Consider the following 23595-nt stretch of genomic DNA (forward strand, 5'->3'; position numbering starts at 1 on the left):
TCTGTCATTGGTCAGCTGGGGCGTCTGTCAATGTACACAGCCATGTCATCATTTTTACGATTCAGGTTTTAGACTTGCACTTTGAAATAAGAGGAATGAGTAGTCTGCTTGTATTCATAATAACCTTCACCTCGTTCACCACATGAATTGCTTGACTCAAAACGTCATTCAGTATGTATTTGCTTAGATAGCCGAAGTTGCCTAAAACAGGACTTGTATCACATGAATTTTACTCTGATATATTATCAATATAAATCGGCGAGTAAAATTAAATAGTTGATACATAATGTCATAACTGTACAAGAAGATAACCTGCAGGTAATGTGTTACTACTGCCACAACTGCCTGCTGCAAACCGTCTTCCTATAACTCTCTCTCTTATAACCTATTACTCAAAAGTTTCCCGCTAATAGAATGGTGCTTTGTGACAGAGCCACAGCAAAGCTCAAACATTGTCTTCCACTTGTATTTATTTTTTAATCAGTTCATGATCTTAAAGCCAGACATTTCACCATAACATCAGAGTTCATCTGACAGCCTGTGTGTGTCTGTCTGTACAAGTCAAGTTGCTCCTTAACTGATAAAATGATGCCTGACATTCACAAACAAACTAATCAGCTGGACAAGATGTGTCCTTTGCCCCATATAATGTCAATAATATAATGAGCCATAAAAAAAGTCACTCAGCTCCTGATCCACCTGTGACAAAGGGGAGGGATGGGGGCTGCGTTAGTTCAATAAATACTAATCCTGACATGACACCCTTTTTGAAGTCTATCTTAAAACACTAGTCAGGTGCCCATATGAACATTAAAACAGGGTTTGCTTACCGAAATACTTCCTTTTTAAAAGATGCCTTTCAAATGCACTTTCAATATAAGTGATGGGGGACAAAAGACACAGTCCTTGTTTAGTGCAACAATAAGGTGGAGGTTATAGTGAATGTTGAACATATTTGTGGGAGCTGTGGCTGGAGAGCAGTCACACCAGCCGCTGCAGAGCAAAACATGGTCAAGAAGAAATAGTGTTGTCTCTCCAAATGAACTGTATTTAGTACAAATATCCTGCATACAGGCTGTTCTTCACTCATGAGCTTTAATAGAACATGTCACTATTAGCTGAAAGTGGTGAAATAAGTGAATGTTCTGTCATTATAAGATAAGGACACTCAATTATGGTTATTCACAGGAAAGTTCAAAACAGTAGCAACCACAAGAGTTAGTCTTAAAATAACAGAATTTAATTAAATGAATTGTGTTTGAGTGCTTGTGAAATGTAAGATAGACTCAGCGTATTCTCATTTGCTCGTCTGATCCTGCAGTTAGTATGAGGTATTAAATTATTGCCTGGATCACTACCTTTTATTAGTTAATCTATTAGATAAAGATCAGTTATTAATAAACCAGCCTATCATGTACATCTCGTTCTTCCAAACCTGAATCTTAACAGCCTTGCAAGCATCAGAGCACTCTTGTTTGCCTATTGTTCCTTCATGAATCACATTGTTTCAACTTAACATGCTCTCCATGTTTAAGTGCTGTATCACAGTTTTTACAGGGAACGTATAATTTCTGCCTTACCAATACTTACTATTTTTTTGTTAAGTACAGTAGAGCGTCATCCAACCAAACTGATATGTAGCAAATGAGTTTATACAGACCCAAGCCAGAGACAACAGTATTCTCAAACAAGATTTTAAGCATCATATTCAGAGCACATTTACATTAATATTCACATATATATGTCACATTATTAGCTACACAGCCATACTAGATGATGCTACTTGCTAACTCTAACTATCATGTTACCAAATTATAGGGTCCATTACTCAAAAATGTTGCAGAATAACTTCTTCTGTATTCTGGGTGAATGGACAGTACTGGACAGTAAATGCAAATCCTTCACAGCGTGTTCCCCTCAAACTGCACAGTGAACATCAACAGGTGAAAGACTATTGGTTCCCAGGCTTTGTGACTGTAGAATAGAGAGTCTGCTCTGCTACTGGAGGATGGGTGGCACCCTGAGGCCAACTGACAGAGGAGTAGTCGCAGGCCGTGGGGCCATTTTTATTTGTGTCAGGAAGTGCATTCCCGTCTGTCGAGACACTGACGGAGTCCTTCTGGAAACTGACGCTGGCATAATTGAGCTGGTCTGCGGGAGGGTTGATTGTGGCACAAATGGACGGCAGCACGTCTCCTGAGCTTGCCTGCTGGTTCTGCGTCTGTATCTCCTCATAGTGGTGATTTGCATTATCTCCCTGCAGAGAAGAAGTGGGGTGGTGTGATAGATGCAGCTGTTGTACTCATATGCAAACTCATAAACACACACACACACACACACACACACACACACACACACACACACACTCACACACACCTCTGTGTTATGATTAACGTTTGTCCTGTCCTCTGACGATCCCCATGCAGCACAACACACTGAGAAATAGAACAGTTGAATAAAATGTAAACAAGAAGATATTTTTATGTCTACATTCAAAGTTACTCCTCACAGTCAAATACATGTGCAAGTTAAGCTTTTCATTTCAATCTGAAAAGTGTTTGCCTCCTTAATTCAGTCATTCATCATTAAAATCACATGATCTGTTTTGTAAGTTAATATATTAACATGACTCCTAAATTTCAGAGGTTTGATAGACGCGCATACAGAGTGAATAGTTATACTTGTGTTGTAGTAACACTAAAGTGCTCAGTGTACTCACCTAAGGAGAGGTCAATTTTGATGTATTTATCATGCTGCCATGTCCTGTCAGAGCCACACCAGTATGTTCCAGAGTCGGCTATGCTCACATTTTTGATGTACACAAAGAAGTGCTTAAGTCTCCTGTTATCCCTTATAACAAACCTGCCTTTATCCACATGTCTCTCGTTTTCTATTGTATGTATTAGCTCCTCACAGTTGAAAGGATTCTTCCCCTTGCACAGGAATTTCTCATTGTTCTCATGGGTTTCTGGATAGTGACAATCCATGTTTACAGAGTCCCCGATGTGACAAGTTTTTGCCATTGGTTTAATGTCATCCCAGTCTAAAAAAAAAAAGAGGTCAATGCAACCACTTTTCTACAAACCAAATGATATTTTTCTGTTGAAATGTGTTTATTATGCACATAAGCTGGCTTATTCAGTTTTGAATCAGGATGATTAAAAGCAGATCAATACTCACTCAAAACCTGCAGGTGGATCTGAGTTAAACATGACCTGCTGTTAGATCTTTCCATAGTACACTGGTATCTTCCAGCATCTTCCAGGGTCAGTGTGGAAATGGTCACAGTGTAGACTCCTTGCTGTTTGTTGTCTGTCAGAGAAAACCGGCCTTTTTTTGTGTAATTTGAAGTGTAAGTTGATATCAGATTTGTGCAATGAAAGTTTTCATCTTCTCTGCAGAAGTGTCTGATGTAGCTTTCTTCTGCTCTTGGATACTTGCAGCTGATGGTAACAGAGCCTCCGTGATGTGCCGTCTGGCTCTCTGGCGTGTTGTCACCTGCCAGAGGGGTTCAAGCATGACTGAGTATGAAACTGAAGGCTGACCTTTTCACTTAAGGCAGCATACATTTATATAAATATAAGTGGTTTGGATTGATTCATGTGCATCCCGAACCTGTTTGCACCACACACAGTTGTTTTCTGGACTATCATGCACACAGAATCTGTCTTTGTCAGTGGTGGACAAAGTATTCCGATTTTTTACTTACTGTCATCAATCAAATGTTGCTAAATCTTGATTGGTGCATGGAAGGAAGTGACATTACTTTTTTCTAGAGGAGCCCTGTCCACTTCAAACCAGTGAGAAGAGCACAGAGAAAAACACGAACACAGTGAGGTGTGCATTTAAAGGGTTGCACTCCATCACTCAGTAAGAAGCCGATTGAGAAAATATGTTTGCAGGGCCTTTAATGATGCATTAATACACATTAATGCGCATTATGACACTGGTGCAGCTTTGTTACAATGAAGCTAATTTTACCCACTATACACAGTCTTTACCGCTGGATAGTTTAATGTATAACTCATATTTTATAAGCTGATCTCATGTTTTGTATGTCAATTCAGTAACTGAAAAATAACTAGTAACTATAGCTGTCAGATAAATGTTGTGGAGTAAAAAGTACAACATGGTAATATTCGAGTAGAAGTATAAAGTAGCAGAAAATAAAAAAGTAAAGTACCTGAATATTTGAGTAAATGTACTTTCCATGGTCTTTGTGCTGCCAGGTATGTGATTTTCAAGCCATTATTTTATTTTGACATACAACAAGCTAGCATGTCTCCGTACAAAAAGATTTTTTATGATGTTTTACATCTTCATTGTAGGCTACTTACAGGTAATGTTGACAGGTCCTCCTTTGTTTCCTGACACAGACAGTAAACTCACACTAGCTGTCATAAAAAAATACAAGATTTTTTTTTTGTTATTTCATCATAACACCGTCAACAAGTTTTTTGCCAAAAAATGTTTCACACTCATCAAAGAATAGAATTACCTGTTATTAAGTAGATGATGACTTTTCGTGACATTGCCATTGTCTCAGTCCAGCTTTTTCCAGATCACTATAGTTTAAATCCTACTTCATCAAATACTGAGCTAAATTTCTGTCGTTCGTCATGACATTAGTGTACTCTACTCTGATCTTTCTGTTTTATTCGTTCTGTTACACCCTCTTTCTCTCTCCACAAAACAAGAGTTTGTCTTCTCCTTTCTGGCTAAAAACATTTGCATTTTAGAATGAGGATGTGAGGTTTTGTTTGCAGTGAGGCAGAAGAGAAAGAGAGATAGAGAGAAATTGAGAGTGAGTGTTGACTCATATTCAGAGTAATAATTATTCACCTGCGGCATTTCACAATCTCTTCATCTGTTTATGTGTAAAACCAAATGTAGTTCTTCACAGGAAAAATGCCCACAATGTCTCTCTTATCTTTGGATCAAAATAATTATAATACCAGCTATTTATATCCATTGGCAGATGTCTACCAGTTATGTGATGAGATATTAATGTGTTTTTACCAGAAGGAGGAGTAGCAGCGCAGTGGAATATTCAAAACTTGCTTTAATGTACAATTAAAAACCTGTATGAAGATATGATCCTCCTATTGTCTGCGTGCCTGGAAGAAACAAAGCAAAACAATTTACTTGATATTTCTTGAAATAATATCCCATTTTGAAAAAGTGCTTTTATAGTGAGCCTCCCTTCTTTATGTGCCGCAGCTTAATTTCCAGTAAAAGAATATGATGGCGCAATTTTGATATAATGTTGTCATCATGCAACTTTCTGTCACTCTAGCCTTGATTCCCACCATGGTGGACGTTTTACTACAAAAACGTCCTGTGCTCTCCACACTGAAAAAAAAAGGAACTTTTAATATGACAAACGTAGTATATGTTGCCAATGTAATACCCCCTTCAAGAAAGCGAGGTCTGCATGGATACTGATTAACATCCAAAAGGTGAAGAAGTTTCTTACTTCTTGTTTTGTCTGTCTGTCTTGGTGATCTTGTGTCATGTCTTGACACACCTATTCCTCTCACCTCACACAGTATCTTTGCCTCATGTCTCTCCCACGCTCCCCTGGGAGGCCTCCAGCTAAAGTCAGTCAACCTCTGAACTTATATGAGTATTCATTATGTCATTATGTCAACTGAGATGTTTGACTTGCATGACCCAGAATGTTACCACATGGATGGTTAAAACAACCGTTAATAGGAAAATGCATTATGAAGTTTAGCGTAAGGAGCATAAGAAATTAAAGAAACTGAAAATAAAGTCTCATGAGTGGAAAAAAGCTAAAGTTAGAGGATGAATTAGACCTGTTGTAAGACTTCCTAAACATGGTGTAAATCTTGGTAAACATTATTCAGTGTATTGGAGAAAGAGTGTGGCACAGCTACATGTACCACAGTGGAAGCATTTCAATTTAAAACGCTCCAAGCTTTTATGTTTAATTTTTAGTTACACACATAAAAAAAGTGAATGTAAAGTGATACAATAACACACAATGTGTGATCATATTTATCAAACTACATGGATGAATGATTGACGAAATAAAAAACACAAACAACTGAGTATATAAAACAACAATAACACCAGCAGTAACTATGTTTCTGGGTGTCTGATGGTGGCATACACCTCAGAGGGTCCAGCAGCGGATCTGATCTCTCTCATGGGCTGGGCGGCTGCCTCTGTGCTTAAGCAGACTGTGGAACAGAGCAGATGAACGTCCTCACTGATGTGTTGCTCTCCAGCCTTGGTGGAGGGACTGCTGACGCTGCAGTTGTTCTCCTCGTGCTGATTGATTATCCGTGCAGACGCATCGTCCTGCAGACAGGAACTGATTGAGCTGTTGAACATGGGATTAGCAATCTGAGTCTGGATTGTGAGTGGATGACAAATCCATGAGCGGGCGTCTGGACCTCTGAGGGAACACTTGAGGGAAAGGAAATACCGCACATTTTGGTTTTATTGTATTTCTTTGTCTTATGTAAAGCACTTTAACTTCCTATGTTTAAAAGGTGATGTAGAAATGAACTTGCCTTGCCATTCATAAAGACTGACCACCAGATGGCGTCATTACCAAGACTTTTTTGGTAGGATTTTTTTAGTTTTTTTTAAAGTGGGCCAAAACTCTGATAATCCCAAACGAAGAGAACACATTCCTTGGCATATATTTAACTAACACACATGTCAGATTGTTTCAGATTTTTCCTGAACAAATTGTTGCGTGTGATGTGTTACCTGTGCGCACATCTTCAGGTTGTGTGGACCACAGTGTTGTACTACTGGCACTCTCTGTCAGTGAGTAAAAGAGGCCATCAGAAAACAGACTGACAGTCAGCAAATTTGTTTACGCAAGTAGCTTGTGAGGATGTATATGAATCACCCTCTAAAAGATGGACGTTCCTGAAAACAATGTATTACACAAGGTTTAAGTAACCTGCAGCTCTTGCTGATTGTTGCTGGTTCCTGATGATGACTTGAACTGTAGTTGAAATAGGAGGTTTCGAGATGAGCAGTGGAGGTTTGAAAGGTGCAGAAGCTGTCAAGGAACAACAAGAGGTGTACAGGAAGGAAGCATGAATGCAAGTTCAGAAATAAGTAAGAAATAGCTAGAGGTAGAAAGAGAATAGCTAACTTTGACAAACTTTTGTACACTTTGAGCTCAATTTCTATTTTAGGATCAAACGTGTATGCATCTATTTCACACCAACACGTCCCGCCATCATTCAGGGTCAGGTCATGGATGGTCACATGCAAGATTCTTTCTTTGGTATCATCACAGAGATAATATTTCCCTTTTTGTGTCCTCTCTTTGGACTTTTTGTCAGTTCTTTTAATGAGAATCCTTTTACCATAATCGCCCTTTTAGGGCTGTAGGTGTGAAGCTTGTCCACTATAGCCTCTTCCTGTGCTCATATCACTTTTTCTGTTTCAGTCTCATTCAAGTGTGTGTGTGTGTGTGTGTGTGTGTGTGTGTGTGTGTGTGTGTGTGTGTGCGTGTGTGTGTGTGTGTGTGTGTGTGTGTGTGTGTGTGTGTGTGTGTGTGTGTGTGTGTGTGTGTGTGTGTGAGTATTGTGGGTATTGTGGGTGTGGACACGTTCCACTTCTTCACCACAGTCAACCACAAACAGACACTCACAGAAAATACAAAAACACACAGAGAAGACAATCCATATATTGATTTTACAATGTTATTTTATTAGCATAAACTACTAAAATCTACTGGACATGATGTATAATTTAATTTACCTTTTTTTATTCTAATAATTTGAAAAATAAATAAATTCAGAATTATTTAAAAACAATTCATTCACAACAACCTGTGAATTCAGCCTTGGAACAGAAATGTGTCTCAGTGGTGGGTACTGGCTGTTAAGCATAACACAGACTCTTACATTAGAAGAAGATACTGCAATTATCAGTGAAGATGGTCAGCACTGAGATCAGACATTGCAATAGACTATTGATTCATCTGTTGAAATGTGTTTAATGGTGGAGTATGTAACCGCTGCAGTACGAGGTGTGGCAGTGCTGCAGTTGGTGTATTTGTTAAAGCTAACAGTGGAGTAGAAGAGGCCGTCTGGTTGGATCTGAGGCTCTAATGAAACAGTGACACTGGAGTAAATTTTGTCTGCGGGATCTCTGCTGGTAACTCGGTGCTGAAGGGGCGATGAGCTCAAGATGCTGTTAGTCCTGCCATCTGATTTTTGATATTCATTGGCTGTTGAAGAGGAAGTGATGATGTGGTGTGTGTCTTGTTTCTGACTGGATAGTGTTGCATAAACCGTGTCATGGTCCTCTCCTGTATGGAAAGTGACACATACAACATATAAATGATACATTTAAATTTACATCTTAAATCCCTGTGAAATTAAAACTACTGTTCGGTGCCATAATGCTGCATTAAAAGCAGCGAATAAAAAATGATTAGTTATTAATTGATTATTAGTTTTTGTATTATATCCTTCCCCAACATTTTGTTTCAACAGGAAACACATCAAACTAGAAAATGAAAAGTGTGCTTGCTGCTTAGAGCATGTCACGTCGTCAAGTCAGTTTTATTTATATAGCCCCAAATCACAAATTAGCCTCAAGGGGCTTTCCAATCTGTACAGCATATGACACCCTCTATCCAAAGACCATCGATTTGAATAAAGGAAAACTCTCCAAAAATCCTTTAACAAGGAAAAAAATGAAAGAAACCACAAGAAGACATGCAATAGATTCTGTGAAATTACAAATCTTTGTGTCCAGTATCCAGTACCTATAATACATCCATGAGTAGTTGTTTGTAGTGGTTGCTAAGTGGTTGATATGCCTCTCTGGGCAGTGCTAGGGTGTCCTAGACAGTTGCTATATCACAATGAGATGGTTGCAGGGTGTTTGTTATGGTGTTCAGGCCTGGGTGTTGCTAGGTCATTGCTAGGTTGTTTGGAATAGTTGTTAAGGCGAATCTGGATGTTTTCTACCATGGGTGTTTCAAACTCCCACCATATTCTGAAAAGATTATGATATTAGTCTGTTAGTTTTATACCAGAAGATGGGCTGATGTCTCTGTTTCGATGTCTGAAGAATATTAGAAGGACCATCGCCAGAGCCAGCACAATCACCCCAAGACCTGCTCCAATATACACCAGCTTCTCTGAAAAAGAGACAACATGACTTCTCAGTGATGATGTATCACTCAGGACTTTGTCTCTAACCCCCATACATATCTACACACAACCATACAATTTCTTACTTTTGGATGAAGCGTTTGGATTAATTGCCTCATTTGAATTTGATTGTGGCAAGTCACTGTTAGGGTCCTTAATGTTTCCTGAAAGAAAAAAGAAAGAAATAATTATGTTAATTGTGTTCCTTGTCTCTCATTCACATTTTGTCTGCTGTGTTAGTGTCTCATTTCTTTGCTGTAATGACTGTCTGTAGTGAAAAAAAGAGATCAGTTTGAGACTCAGTTTTGAGTGAGTGTTGTGAAATATTGGTCACATTAAGTGACATGGAAATGGAACAAAGGTCTTTTAAGTGGTGATGAATAACAATGTCATAAAAGATATTCATATACATTTCTGAATCAACTCACCCGCCATGACCGTGAGGACTACTTTATTGTATGTGTCAAAACCAGTTCTCGCTATTCCACACCAGTAAGTTCCTACATCATCCTCTGTCAGATCAAGGATGGTCACGTTGAATGTGTTTCCTTCATCTATAATACTGTATTTGGCTTTTGAATCAGACTTCATTTGTCTGCTACTTATTAGGACGTCTTCATTTCTACACACTCCCTTGCAGAAATATTTGACGTTCGAAAATGCGTTGACGTGAGAGCATTTTATTGTGATCTCCTTTCCCAACACTCCTGTTACCGATATAGCTTCAGTCTTCCGCAGCCCTGCGCAAAACACACAGAGCAGCAAAAATGGTCAGATCTTCATTCGGTTTGCAACCAGATGTTGACCTCACTAGTTACACTGTACATTTTTTGTAAACTCTAATACCAACTGTTAGACCTATCCTGTTCTTTAAAGCAGTGGCTCACAAACTTTTAAGGCTTCTGACCCTTTTGCTTTCTGCCCCCCCGACACTCAGTGTTTTGAAAGTCAACAAAGTTTACGGTATAGGCTCAAAAACAACAGCAAGCCAGTAGGAATTACTGAGAGTCAGAAGGAGCTGCTGGGCCCTCTGACAAAATCAGGAAGGGTGAATTGAAAAAAAAAGACATCCACCTGAGAAAACTCACAACCACAAAGACACCAAACATTCAGACAGAGGAAGAGAGACAAAAGGGACAAAATAATTAATCTGTAAATTTACCTCCCAGAAGAAAGACCAAAATTAGAACAATCATCTTCGTGATCCTGATACGATTTGTACGTCTGTCACTTTCCTTATCTCACCATGATTTCACATCTTTGTAATTCTCTCCAAATGAAGGACGGCTTTGCAGTTGTCATCGGTTCCTCTTTGTTGTTGCACTTCCTACATTTAGCCAACTTCCGCTGTCTAAATCTCCCTTCAAAACCACTTAAAGCATGTGGGAGGCATCAAAGCATTCCTCTTCCATCTGTTACCTGTCTCACAGTGAATGTTTAACATCAATTAGGCCTTTAAATAATTAACACAAGGACACCCTCAGATATTACTACTTGGTTTATTATGGTGAAATATTTAGACAGTGGTTAAAACATCCAGTTTGCTCTTCTCTGGGGATTTTGTTAACTCTGACAGCTTAAGTTATGAGTCCTGCTCAGACTGCAGTATCTCTTTATCTCTTTGTCTTTTCTTTTGTTTGTGCCATCCAAAATGGTGCATTTTCTTCTACAAAATCACAAAACACAGCAAAAACTAACACTATAACTACTTGACTTACTAAAGATCCTGAATCGTTAACTTTTGAATTGACCAACGTCTCTTCAACTCTTTGTTTCATCCATACACAGTAAAGTTTATTACAACCTGGGTCTTATTGTTGCTGTTTTAGCCATCATTCCTATTAATAATAATAACGCATTGCTCTCCAAGTTAATTGGTGAGATCTGGGAACATGGCAACAAGAAAAACAAAGGATAACAATAAAGTTACGGACTTTCTGTTAGACTTTGTTGCAGTGAAGTCACCATGTTCCCAGTTCTCAGCAATTACTTTTGTGAGTGCAAAGTTATAATAACTGAAAGAAACGATGGCCAAAACTTTAAAAATAAGACCAAAGTTGTAATTAACCTAGAATTATCCTTTAACAGTATCAACAGTTAATCTGTTCTTTGACTCCCAGAGGTCCATATTTAGGCCCGCTGTTTCCCTGAAGGCTGTGATAGATGTGCTCCTCTAACCGGCTGAGATCCAGATGTTGGTACTGACAGATGTGCCCTGGTACATCCACATCAACATATTCCCCGAGGCCGAGAGTGACAGTGGACTCCCGGTGCTTTGATGTGAAGTGGGGGCAGAGGTCAGGTGGTGGCGGCGGTAAAGCTGAAAGATCAGGGCAGTCTGGAGACGAACAGCTGCAGCGGTGCTCAGGTTCAGTTATTACACCAGGCATCATTGTCTCGTAGTCAGATGATGTCTGTGGGATGAACAGAAACCTGCTGACAGTGAACTGCTTCTTGCATGAGAGATCATTATTCTCTATATGAAAATTCGTATTTGGACAATGTGGTATTTTCAGCAGGCAAACTAGAGCCATGCTAGTGGCTGTGTGAGGCTGTACTTAGGCCCAGCAGAGCTTTGAGCTAAATACCAGTGCTAACATGCTGATGTTCAGCAGGTATAATAATTACCATATTTACCATCTTACGTTAGTGTGTTAGCTACTGCGTAGATGATGTGCACCTCGTCAAAAATTTAACTACACGTCAGGGCTATGGCCTCGGTGGAGATATCACGTGGGGACTGCAGGAACTGTGATTGACGATTAGGGAAGTTAGAGAAAGACTTTCAGTAGTCTTCTCCTTTTCAGTAACAAACATCTAATAAAGCAATTGCACTGCAAACCTGCTCACTGCTCTACAGCAAAATAATGTCATCTGGTTACCTGGATGTAACTCCAGTTCTATAAATCTGTGTGTGTAGCTCACCGTTGCTCTGTATCTCTGAGTAAATTAAAGCCAGTGTTAAAGAGATGATCAATCTAAGCCGTAGGCACCTACTGACCACCAAACTTATTACAATTCATCCTGAGGGGGATGTGAACATCTATACCAAATTTCATGCCATTCCATCCTCTAGTTGCTGAGATATTTCAGTCAGGCTAAAAGTGGTGGACTGACCAGCATTGCCATACCTACCGCTGCTAGTGTGGCTAAAAGTTTCTGTCATGGACATACCTCTCTATTTAGGTGTGGGCCTGATCTTCTGTGTTTAACAGCCAGCAGAAGACAAAGTGTAAACAGACACACACACAGTATCGCTGCCACACACATCACTGTAGTCAGGTACAGCGGCAGGTGGAACTCTGCAGGAGAGAAAAACAACTGAAGTTGCCTGGCACACACGTAAAATGATGAATACTATGAATACAGATGGATGCACAAACATACACACACACATATCACTCACTCTCCATTGTGAAATCAGGTTTGGGTGATACAGTTACTGGAAAGTGCAAATATAAAAAAAACCCCAGTAAGTAAGCCACAGTACATATATATATACATACAGCTCTGGAAAAAATTAAGAGACCACTGCAATTTTTTCTTAAATCAGCATCTCTACAAGTATGGAAGCCATTCCATTCCAATGTCTGTTGAATTCCAACACAGGCACACCTCATTCTACTGAATGAGGTGCTGATTAGGTGATCACCTGAACCAAATCTTATTGAAAAGTTGAAAAGGAAAGTTTTGAGTGAGGAAAAGAAGGGTTCAATTCTGGCTTTACTGGCAGAGGGATACAGTCAGCGTCGGGTTGCTTCCATCCTTAAAATTTCAAAGACGGCGGTTCATAAGAACAAGGTCAAGCAGCAGACATTGGGGACAACAAAGCTACAGACCAGCAGAGGGTAATCAGCAATCAAGGTGTGGATGGAGGACCACCAGATCAAGACCCTGTCATGGCCAGCCCAATCTCCAGACCTGAACCCCATCAAGAGGAAGATGGATGGTCACAAGCCATCAAACAAATCCGAGTTGCTTGAATTTTTGCACCAGGAGTGGCATAAAGTCACTCAACATCAAAGTGAAAGACTGGTGGAGAGCATGCCAAGACGCATGAAAGCTGTGATTCAAAATCAGGGTTATTCCACCAAATATTGATTTCTGAACTCTTCCTAAGTTAAAACATTAGTATTGTGTTGTTTAAAAATGAATATGAACTTATTTTCTTTCCATTATTCGAGGTCTGACAACACTGCATCTTTTTTGTTATTTTGACCAGTTGTTGATTTCGGCAAATAAATGCCCTAAATTACAATATTTATATTTGGAATTTGGGAAAAATGTTGTCAGTAGTTTATAGAATAAAACAAAAATGTTAATTTAACCCAAACACATACCTATAAATAGTAAAACCAGAGAAACTGATAATTTTGCAGTGGTCTCTTAATTTTTTCCATAAACACACACAGAGCTACTGTACCTGATGTACTGTGTAGTTACACAGATCTTACTTACTGTAATGTGTGAGATGTTCTGCAGGGTTTGCTGTTGTTGAAGGGCAGCAAAAGGATAATCAGTTTACAAAAACGTGTGCAGTTGTAATAACCTGTAATAACCTATATGTATACTAGCATTTTTGTAGAAATCGAAAGTTCAAAGAAAAGAGGAACATGTACAGTATGGAAAAAGTAACATTACTTAGTTCTCATTTAGAGTATGAGCAGCCTGATATTTTTAGATCACAATTACCAGGTGGACAGAAACAACACAGTGTCTGTCTTGTAAGCTACCTATTTAGCTGTAGCTGTAAGCTACCAACCAGAAACCACATTTTATTATATGCATATGGATGACATGTGCATAACAGAAGACCACTTATAAGCAGTTAACATAGTGATCCTGTGCTGGGACATACTGTACCTTTGGAAACATTCAGTTGTATGAAACTGATATGATCAGGGTGGGAGCTGACGTCCACCCCACATCGGTACGTCCCGCTGTCCTCTGAGAGGAGTTTGTCCACCCTGACAATGAAGAAGGCTCCGGTGATGTTGTCATACAAAGAGAAACGTCCGTTTCTTTCCCACTGGTTGTGTTTGTCTGTCCGTATCAGGGGATTGGAGGACACATTGTCATCATTGTCATGGCAGAAGTACTTAGCATTGCTCTGCCAGTTGTCTGGATATACACATCTGAAGTCAAATCTCTGACCTTCCACACCGGTAACAGCTGTGGTTCTGACACTGATCAGAGCTGCGAGTCAGAATAAGCCGTGTTAGTTGCAGAATCATGTACTTATGCGTTTTAATAAAACGCTTAACTAAACTGAAGTCTATTACATCATCTTTAAAAGTCTAAATGCATAACACGCAGCCCACCTTGGATTTGTAGTATAGTAATGATGACCGTTGTAGTTGTTCTCCATGAGATCCAGGTCGTTCCCATCACTCCCAGTTTACCTTCAGTCCACACACTCAGATTCTTCCCGAGCTGCACAATGAGGCAGCAACCTGGACTAAAGATTACGTACGTATGTTCAATCTGGTGCTTTCTTGCCCATGTGTTTAAACCTCTTCCTCTTTCATGAACATATCCAGTTCACACATAACCTTCAGCCTATGAAAGTGAAATCACTGCGGCTTGTGGTAAAAGGTTACCTTAACATGCAGGTTTAATTCGCTGCATCCTTCAAGGCAATCCAATCCTCCGCTGTAATCCACTTGATTCATCACACACTGTACTTGTGCTAACCCAAATGTTGTTATTACTGATCTATTAAAGCATTGATAAATGATTCATTAACAATTAAAGCCGCACCAATCAATATTTTTATATTAACAACTGATCAAAACCCACAGAGAATTATCACCAGACTCTGCAGTTCACAGCTCTAGTCTTTTATCTGATTGTATTGGTTTTTACGACCCACAACTGTTTTCACTACTCTCACCACTCTCATCAGGGTTGTTTTCAGCAGCAGCAGGAAGCTGTTTCAGTTTACTTTAATAAACCAACTTTACTCTAACAAACAGACACAGTTAGTGACTAGCTGGTCAACATAGTGGAGCATTTCGCAGCTAAAGAGCCAGATATTTCCCTCAGGAGTTGGTGGAGACCATAGGCTGTATTTAAAAGATGGACGACATGTCAGCTCCCCAAAAGTGAAGCCAAAACATCTCGATCGCCCCCTGGTGGCTGGCTGCAGTACAGGTCATAAACCCTGCCCCCTCCATGTTAGTGGATGGGACATGAGCCATACTAAAAACTCAAAGTACACATCAAATCCATTTTTCACAAAGATGGTTTCTGTCAGTTTAGGTAGTTCTTATCACGCTCCAACCCCGATCACTACTGCGCAGACTCTGGCTCCAAATGAAGTCACGGGCGCAAGATGGCAGCTCCCGTATCCAGGATATTTTGGCTTCATTTTTGTACAGTGGGAGGAAGTGAAGACGTGTCGTCGATTTTTATATACAGTCTATGGTGGAGACCAAAAACAGAGCTAAAAGAGAGTGATTATTGGACTTTTGCCAGGGGGCCAGAAACACGACTCCAAATAAATGATAAGGTTGTCCATGTTTGCTGCATGTGTAAATAGGCAGGTGTTTGCTAACACGTTCGCCATACAACTTGTTCTACTGCCCTCAAGTGGCCAAAGAAAAAACTATGGCAACTTTGTATAAAGCCTTTATAAAGTATGCTTTATTAAAACGTGGCATCTGTTATCCTTTGCCTCATCTATATTTTAACAAGCATTATTAATAACATGCGATACTTGCATTTAACATCCCACTGACAAGATCATGAAGCGTCACATAAAACATATTAGGATCAAATTTGATGTGAAAGATCACAAGCAATAAAATATTAAGCTTAGCAAAAGTTGAATCAGGACGCCAACTTCTTTGTTTAGTCTTCACTCTGCCCCTTATTTTATTCTCTCTACTATTCAGATCAGATGAAAACTCAAGAAGCAAGTTTGTCTTGTGTTACATTATCCAAGCAAGTAAGCCTTAAACATCCTTTCTTTCCACTTCATTATGCATTATTCATCAATGTGATGTTGTCCCATAGTACACACAAGATAATATGTTTTACAGTTTTACAGTAATATACAGGAAATTATAATTCACAACCTTTAACATACCACACATACAGGCATCAGCACAAACGTGTGGATGTGTGTATTTTAAGGTTAAAGTTCCCTCTCCATATTCACATGCTCTCACTAACTGCAAACACACATTCAAATAGGTATATGCATCCTGACATAATCAGCCACGAAAAGTCATATGAACACACACACACACACAGACACACTTGTGTTTGTCACTGGAGGACACTACATTGAGTAACATTCATCCTGTACCCTAATCCTAATGTTACAGCAACGCTTAGCTTAACCAAAAACCTAAAAATGGTGGTTCACACTTGGTTGACCAGCTAGTGTGAACCAGCTTTTTTTATCCTCATTTGACGTGAGTGACATTTGCTCACACACACACACACACACACACACACACACACACACACACACACACACACACACACACACACACACACACACACACACACACACACACACACACACACACACACAGTGTCCTAGGTACATGGGGTGGACATGACAAAAGGAACACTTGTACACTATACTGCCCTGTGATGCCAAAATGCTATATATTTATATTGTAAATATTGGGACCAGAATCTGACTTTCTGACTTTTCAATACTTCTGAAAAAGAAATAAAACTATACTTTTCAGTGCTTGAGAGTATGAGGTCACCCCACCAACTGTACACTGGATCTACGAACAAAGGATTTATCTTAACAAGTTCTGAAATTTTGTTGGGTTTAATACAATGGACGCCATGAGATACTTCTTCACAAGGACACCTCTTATCTGAAGGCAAGCGCTACAGTTAGGAATTCAGCTAGAAGATCTTCACTTTACTGCTGGGAGAAGAAGTCTTTGCTCTTCTCAGCTTCTGGGACGAAACTGCAAACTACAGTGACTGCACTCCGGCTACCTAAAGCTAATTTACCCAGTTCCCTGAAATTGCAAATGTTTGTGATACTTAATAAGTAAGGCAGAAGCTAAATCTAATCATAACGAAGAAAACAACAGATAAAGTCATCCTGCCAAAAGGTAACTAGCCTTGCTTAGCAGTGTAGCAGTAACTGCCGTCTTTGCAGCCTCTGACTCTTGTGGAATTCACATGGTTAAACTACCTTTAAATCACATATTTAAATGTATTTTATTAATCTTTTAAAGTAGCTTGTTAGTTCAAATGGACAAGAAAGCTGAAGAAATTAGAAAAAAAAATGTTTGTAGATACTGTGTTTCCCTGCTCCCTTTAGATTGTTCAGTGTCTTTTTTTATGTTATGTCTATGACAATGATTAATAAATGAAAGTTTTACAATTTATATATGTTACACAGTTGGCTAAGAGCCTTCAAACTTCAAACACTTTTTTTCAACGTCACTGTTCCTGTAGTTAAAGTTCTCTGCCTTTGTAAGGCAGTATAATAAGCAACAGCAGCAACAAGTACCACTCCTGTGAAGCTTATAATGATAAATTATTGCTGAGACTGTGTCAAAGAGGTTTCTTTCTTTCTTTTGTGAATACAGGCACATTTACATAGCACCTTTCATACATGAAATGCAGCTCAACGTGCCCAACCATACCTTACCATAGAATGCAATCAAATGCAAGAACACTGTGTTGTTACAGTTAAAGTCTTAAAAGACTCCCTTGACTCTCTCAGCAACAGCAGTTTCAGCAAAAAAAAAAAAAAAGCTACATTTTAAGCTTCACAAAGCTAAATTTTAACACAGGGCGCATTTCTAGTTGCTGTAGGTTTATTAAGGAGAGTCATCACCAGTTCTTTCAGATATTGTAGGCAGCAAAGGTGTAATGTAGATCCCAGAGCTGATGCCATCCTTGTCTTGGACGTTTGCAGCTGAATATCTTGAATGTGCAGTACCTTTGGAGTAGCAGATGTTTTCATAGATGTGAAGGGGTTCGCTACATTGGGCTGCTGTGGATGCAGATGTTGGTGGGTCCTGTTTTGGGTGGTGAGTGGAAGAGAACCTTTCAGATAAGTTTTTTTTTGACTGCACTTCCTCGCCAATCTCATCGTACTCGCAGTCAACCTGTTGAGAAGTGGCAAAGATTAAATAATCAGCAGGTTTTAGTTCTAGTGTGTTCTCCATCTTACTGGGCTGAATTTAACTGTGTCTGCATGAATTATTAGCCTCATTAGAATTTGCACTGCAAATATGATGTACTGCAAACTCAAATATCAGAAAACATGACAATAATGATAAAAAAATATAAATTGGAAAGACAAAACACTTTATTTTACATGTTGATCATTTTCTAAATGATTTTTCTGGAAAGAACTATGTAATTTGGTACTAATAACTTGGAAAATTGGATTGTCTCTTTGAATTTAAACCCATGTAAATATTCATTCATTGTTGGAAACACTTTATTGTTCGTATATGTTTAACTGAATCTGGTTACCTGTAGACACATTTTGCACTTTTGCAAATTCAGCTGCTGAAAGGTCATCTGACTAACTAAAAGGCTTCAAGGTTATACTAGTAAATAATTGGAATTAATTAATTGTAAGTGTACGAATTGAACGCAAAATACATTGTTCTTTCAGGAAGCTTCCTAAGAAATTACGGCAAAAAAAAGTTTTTGTTTGTTTATCTTGTTTGTATGTGACAAAACAGAGTCCACTTTTCTCCATTTTTACTCAGCACACCAACAACAGCCAAGTGACTGTGCAGAATGGCCAAATTTCTCTCAACTGGTTATTTTCACAAAAAACATTTTGACATGTCACAGTAGGAAAAGCACAGGTGTAAATAATAAAATGAATGATGGCTGAATTCCATTTAGCTGCTTCAGTTTCAGGGTCCTGGGATTGTGCATGCTGGTTCACTGGCACAGTGTCATGACTTACTGGGACGCCTAAACAGAACAGAGCCCTCGTTAATATAGCTTAGCGTAGCATAAAGACTGACAGTAGGGGGAAACAGCTAACAGCTCTGTCTAAAAGTAACAATCCACCTACCAGCACCTCTAAAGCTCACCATAAAAGCTCACAGTTTAATCCGCACAAAAACCGAAATGCTGTTTTTTGATAGGGGTTGTGTATGTGCCTATTTCTTTGTCTGGAGCAGTGAGCTTTAGAGGTGCTGGTAGACAGATTATTTTTTACCTTTGGACAGAGCCCGGCTAGCTGTTTCTCCCTGTTCCCAGTCTTTTTGGTAAGTCTCCTTGCTGTAGCTTTATATTGAGACTGGTATTTATATTCTCATCTAACTCTCAGCAAGAATGCAAATAAGCTTATTTCCTAAAATTTCACACTATTCCTTTATGCAACACTCCTGTATCGCTGACAGTACTGATTAGTTGTGGTTTTAAAGCATCCCCATGCAAAAACAACACAGATTCAAAATAAAGAGAAGTGAGGACTGATGGACTTTTGAAAAACCTCATACATTGACTTCTGGAACGGGAAAAGAAACTTGATCGTGCTCAGTTTAATTTATTTGGCTATCAAGACAATCGTCATGTTTCTCCAGGAAGACAGTTGCTGTGCTGTGAACAGACATCATGACATGTTGAGCTCCAGTTTCTGCCTCGTACCTCTCTTTCGTCTGGATCGACAAGGTCAGTGCTGTTTAAGCAAACTTGTGGTTCAGGTTTTGCGTTTTCTCTGTGTTTCCTGAAGCACGTTGCTAGCACCAAGATAGTGATCATGGCAACAGCCCCGACAGCGGTGTACAACACAGTCCCTGATAAAAACAAGAAAGATGGCTCAACAATTTTACATATCCACAAGTGTCAGTCGCTAGCTGATATGAAGATGTGGTGTATAAACCAAATGATACAGTAGAAACTCACTTGTGCTGATGTCCTGTTCTCCTGTGAGGTTGGATGGAATATTACTTTATGTGAGTTGATCTATCTATGATTTATATTTGTAACGATTCAAATTTGATTATGTTTTCTTTCTACCTGATGAAAGGTTTATAGGCCTACTGGTGTCCATTCCAGATGTTGATTGTGTTGAGTTGGAAATCTCCTGATGTGTCCATGTGGGAGAAAGTTCAGGTATGACAGTTGTTGTCTCATTTGCAGCAGCTGTATGGGGAACAGTGGTGGTACAAGTATTCAGATCCTTTACTTAAGTAAATGTACCAATACAACAATGTAAAAGTCCTTCATTCAAAATCCTACATAAGTAAAAGTACAAGTATTATCAGCTAAACATATTTAAAGTATCAAAAGTTAAAGTACTCGTTCCGCTGTAAAATGTCCCCTGTGACGGATATATCATTATATATGACATTATTAGATTGTTAATACTGATCAATCAATGTGTAAGCACCATTTTACTGTAGTTTTAACAACTTTACATAGAGTTTAGTCCAGTGGTTCCCAACCTAGGATTTGGGCCTCTCCTGAGGGTCACAAGATGAATCTGAGGTTCATGAGATGATTAATGGGGTTGGAAAGAAGAAGAAAAGTTCTGATACACACATTTGTATTCATCTTTTGGACTTTTATCTAATCTCTTTTTTTGTGAAATATCTGAGAGTTTTACCTCTTTAAGCCTAGAACAATTATTTCAATAAAATCATCCGAGAAGTTTAAACGGGAAATGTCTCTTTGGAGGAACTCATGGATTGGTGAAACATGTGACAAGGGGCCCCAAGCAAGCTCTTTTTCTAAGGTGTCACAAGCAAAAAAGACTGGGAACCTCTGGTTTGTTATATAAAAATACATTGTATTTTATAAACTTTTATAAGCCAATATTTTGTATATAAAATATTAATCTGAAAAGTATATCCAGCTGTCAGATAAATGTAGTGGAGTAAAAAGTACAATTTATCCAAAATTGCACTTAAGTACAGCACTTGAGTAAATGTACTTAGTTACATTCCACCACCGATGGGGAAATGTATATTCGTGAATACAGAGACAAAAAGCAGTCAGTGTAAGGATAAATCCTACATAAGGCAACAGTGGAAAGATCATGCACGTACCTTCCTTTACAGTAAGATATACTGCAGTGTATGTATCAAAACCAGGCCTGTCCACTGCACACCAGTATCTCCCCGAGTCAGACAGCTGGAGTTGACTGAAGGTCACAGTGAAGACTCCGTCCCCCCTGTCCACCAGAGCTATCCTCCCTGACCCTGATCTTGTACCAGATTCTACAGAGACCAGTGTATTTTCATTGTCTGTACATGGATCCTTGCAGAGGTATTTATGGTTTTTCCACGCAAGTCTGTGTGAACACAGGAAGGAGACTTCTCCACCCTCGAAACCCTCTACATTGATGTCTGCTCCCTCTGTCCACGTAGCTGCCAAAATGTAATCATGTGAGAAGAGTTCAAGCATCTTTAAGTTATTTAAATAAATCAATGGATGCACTTCATTAACACACTTACCATAGAGAAGACAGTAGAAGACAGAAATGATCTTCATTCTGATTCTGATGAAGTGCCAGCTCTGTAGTTGTTTCTTATTCTGGGTAGTACCTCCAGGCTCTGTACATTGATTTAACATCTGCCTGTTTAAAAACCTGAACAGTGGTTATGTTTCATAATGCTCTACCACTGCACAACCTTGTGCAAATGAAATAACTTCTAGATATAGATCATCCTGTGGTATTGACTGTTAGGGGGCGGGGGACGAGGGCTGTAGGTGGCAGACATTAACCCACGAGAAGAGAAACATGCGTGGACATAGGAGAAGTGAGAGGACCCGTTTCTGATGTATTCTCACACTTAGTTTCAGTGGCGTTAAATTCCTATATGATGGTGTGTATTTTGCAGTACATGTGAATGTCAAGCAAAGCAGGAATTGAAATGTCTCTGACCTACAGTAACGTTCGAAATTACACTTTACTACTACTGCTTTTCTTCACATCTACTACTGACATGTTGATGAACAATTCAACTTTAGCATATGAAAATAAAAATACATACACTTTGGTACTAATACTGCGAAGCTGGCACACCTGTTTTAAAGGGGCTAGAATTGATGTTGTAATAATAATGTATCAAATGACAATGTGAAACAATGTGACAGTGTGAAAGGGATTGCTTGTTGAAATGAACCTACCTGAATCTGCAGGTAGCTGCTCCCTGCTTTCAGTCTTTATGCTACGCTAACAGGCTGCTGACTTTAGGCTCATATTAACTCTCTGCCAGAAAATGTATTTCCAAAAATGTTGAACCATTGCTATTGTTTATTTACAAACATCTACAAGCAATTATGAGCACAAGTCTTTAGTGCTAACATTAGAGGACATCTAATTGGGATTTAGTCATTAATGTTTTCTGATGCTGTCTAAAATTGTATATAGCCAAAACACTTACAGATTGGGCCTTATGTTGCACTTTATGTAGGTATGAAATGCAGAAAATTAGTCTATTGTCATTTAAAGAACAGGTGACAGATATGGAGGCATCTTTGAGGAAAGCAACCTCACAGATGTGAGTCATTTTGGTTGAGTCACCTTTCACAAAGTTTGTAGTTACTTGAGTGAAAATGTCTGTGAATGTGTTCTCCATTGGTGGGCAGAGGAGTTAAAAATAGGTTGTAAAAGTGAGATTTCCTGTGTATTTCTCTTACTTCTGTGAGTGAGGCTAAGGGATCAATACAATTCAGCAGACTTGCACATGAAAATAGAGGTGTGATTAATTACGTGATCATTATATCAAACTTACTGCCTTCATTTAACATGAAAACAGATCTTATAATCAGAAATTGGTGGATCTGATGAAAGCTAGATATTCTCAAATCACCAATGAATTCTTATATTTTAAAGTTTGCTTTTAACTGCTTCATAATGAGCTACATGTAGTTTTTGAAAAGAATTAATAATCTTAATTGCACACAAGCAGCAACAAAAACAATTACAGCACCATCTTATGCTATGTATGGTATATGGTATTGGTGTTGCTTTTTGCTTCTTATGCGTGTGCATGCAGATGTCTGTGGGCAACTATATAAATGTCACTCTGCCCTCTGTTGCATTTGCTTTACTCGGCAATATGGCAACGAGAGAGAGACATGAGAAAACTAAACGGGTCACATCAAGTCTTGTAAGTGTTTTAAATGTCATATTTAAAACCATATATTGCAAGGTTTCTAAAGGAATCATGGTCATGGAGCTGTCAGGAGGTAGTTGTGAGAGGGAAGAGCAGACATTTTATGACGAGAAACTCAGCAGCCGAAACTCTGACAACAGCAGAAATGTACTCTCTGATGAGGATGTAGCAAGTCCACAGCTTTCTGTGCAGTGTCCTTTATTTTCTTGTGTTTCTGTCCCTGAAACGTACAATTATCTTATCCACATGAGCATATTTGTTATTATAGTCTGAAATGTTTTGTCTAAAATAGCAGCAACCGGTAAAATCTTACTGACCGTAATGTAAGAAACTGTAATATGAATCAG

The 23595-nt window shown here is 38.9% G+C and overlaps 4 protein-coding genes across 11 annotated transcripts; all 4 read right to left on the bottom strand.

The window, feature by feature from the left end:
* Window positions 1-1218: 1218 nt before the first annotated feature.
* LOC122873801 (polymeric immunoglobulin receptor-like) lies at window positions 1219-4682 on the bottom strand. Its single transcript, XM_044190973.1, has 6 exons — window positions 4499-4682; window positions 4338-4394; window positions 3181-3498; window positions 2720-3043; window positions 2377-2435; window positions 1219-2257 (listed from the first exon to the last, which is right to left on the bottom strand). The coding sequence occupies exons 1-6, from the start codon at window positions 4536-4538 to the stop codon at window positions 1952-1954; spliced, it is 1104 nt and encodes a 367-aa protein (XP_044046908.1). The 5' UTR covers window positions 4539-4682; the 3' UTR covers window positions 1219-1951.
* Window positions 4683-7683: 3001 nt separating this feature from the next.
* Window positions 7684-10552, bottom strand: LOC122873771 (CMRF35-like molecule 5). Of its 2 annotated transcripts, XM_044190917.1 has the most exons (5): window positions 10324-10552; window positions 9590-9901; window positions 9248-9325; window positions 9041-9148; window positions 7684-8308 (listed from the first exon to the last, which is right to left on the bottom strand). In XM_044190917.1, exons 1-5 carry the CDS (start codon window positions 10355-10357, stop codon window positions 7950-7952), a joined length of 891 nt encoding a protein of 296 aa, XP_044046852.1. In that variant the 5' UTR covers window positions 10358-10552; the 3' UTR covers window positions 7684-7949. The 2 variants fall into 2 exon arrangements, with proteins under 2 accessions (XP_044046852.1, XP_044046853.1); XM_044190918.1 differs by lacking the exon at window positions 9041-9148.
* Window positions 10553-10644: 92 nt separating this feature from the next.
* Window positions 10645-15248, bottom strand: LOC122873770. 6 transcript variants are annotated; one of them, XM_044190912.1, is made up of 8 exons: window positions 15055-15248; window positions 14762-14850; window positions 14483-14619; window positions 14025-14357; window positions 13620-13649; window positions 12568-12603; window positions 12336-12463; window positions 10645-11575 (listed from the first exon to the last, which is right to left on the bottom strand). In XM_044190912.1, the coding sequence occupies exons 2-8, from the start codon at window positions 14767-14769 to the stop codon at window positions 11252-11254; spliced, it is 996 nt and encodes a 331-aa protein (XP_044046847.1). In that variant the 5' UTR covers window positions 14770-14850; window positions 15055-15248; the 3' UTR covers window positions 10645-11251. The 6 variants fall into 6 exon arrangements, with proteins under 6 accessions (XP_044046847.1, XP_044046845.1, XP_044046850.1 ...); XM_044190910.1 differs by having other exon boundaries at window positions 14762-14876; XM_044190915.1 differs by having other exon boundaries at window positions 14025-14204; window positions 14316-14357; window positions 14762-15248.
* Window positions 15249-15784: 536 nt separating this feature from the next.
* Window positions 15785-23517, bottom strand: LOC122873594 (CMRF35-like molecule 1). 2 transcript variants are annotated; one of them, XM_044190504.1, is made up of 6 exons: window positions 21581-23517; window positions 21173-21493; window positions 20142-20267; window positions 20028-20048; window positions 19770-19918; window positions 15785-18259 (listed from the first exon to the last, which is right to left on the bottom strand). In XM_044190504.1, exons 1-6 carry the CDS (start codon window positions 21696-21698, stop codon window positions 17969-17971), a joined length of 1026 nt encoding a protein of 341 aa, XP_044046439.1. In that variant the 5' UTR covers window positions 21699-23517; the 3' UTR covers window positions 15785-17968. The 2 variants fall into 2 exon arrangements, with proteins under 2 accessions (XP_044046439.1, XP_044046440.1); XM_044190505.1 differs by lacking the exon at window positions 20028-20048.
* Between the last annotated feature and the right edge of the window lie 78 nt (window positions 23518-23595).

This window comes from Siniperca chuatsi, linkage group LG3 (assembly GCF_020085105.1).
Source record: "Siniperca chuatsi isolate FFG_IHB_CAS linkage group LG3, ASM2008510v1, whole genome shotgun sequence".
Lineage (NCBI taxonomy): Eukaryota > Metazoa > Chordata > Actinopteri > Centrarchiformes > Sinipercidae > Siniperca > Siniperca chuatsi.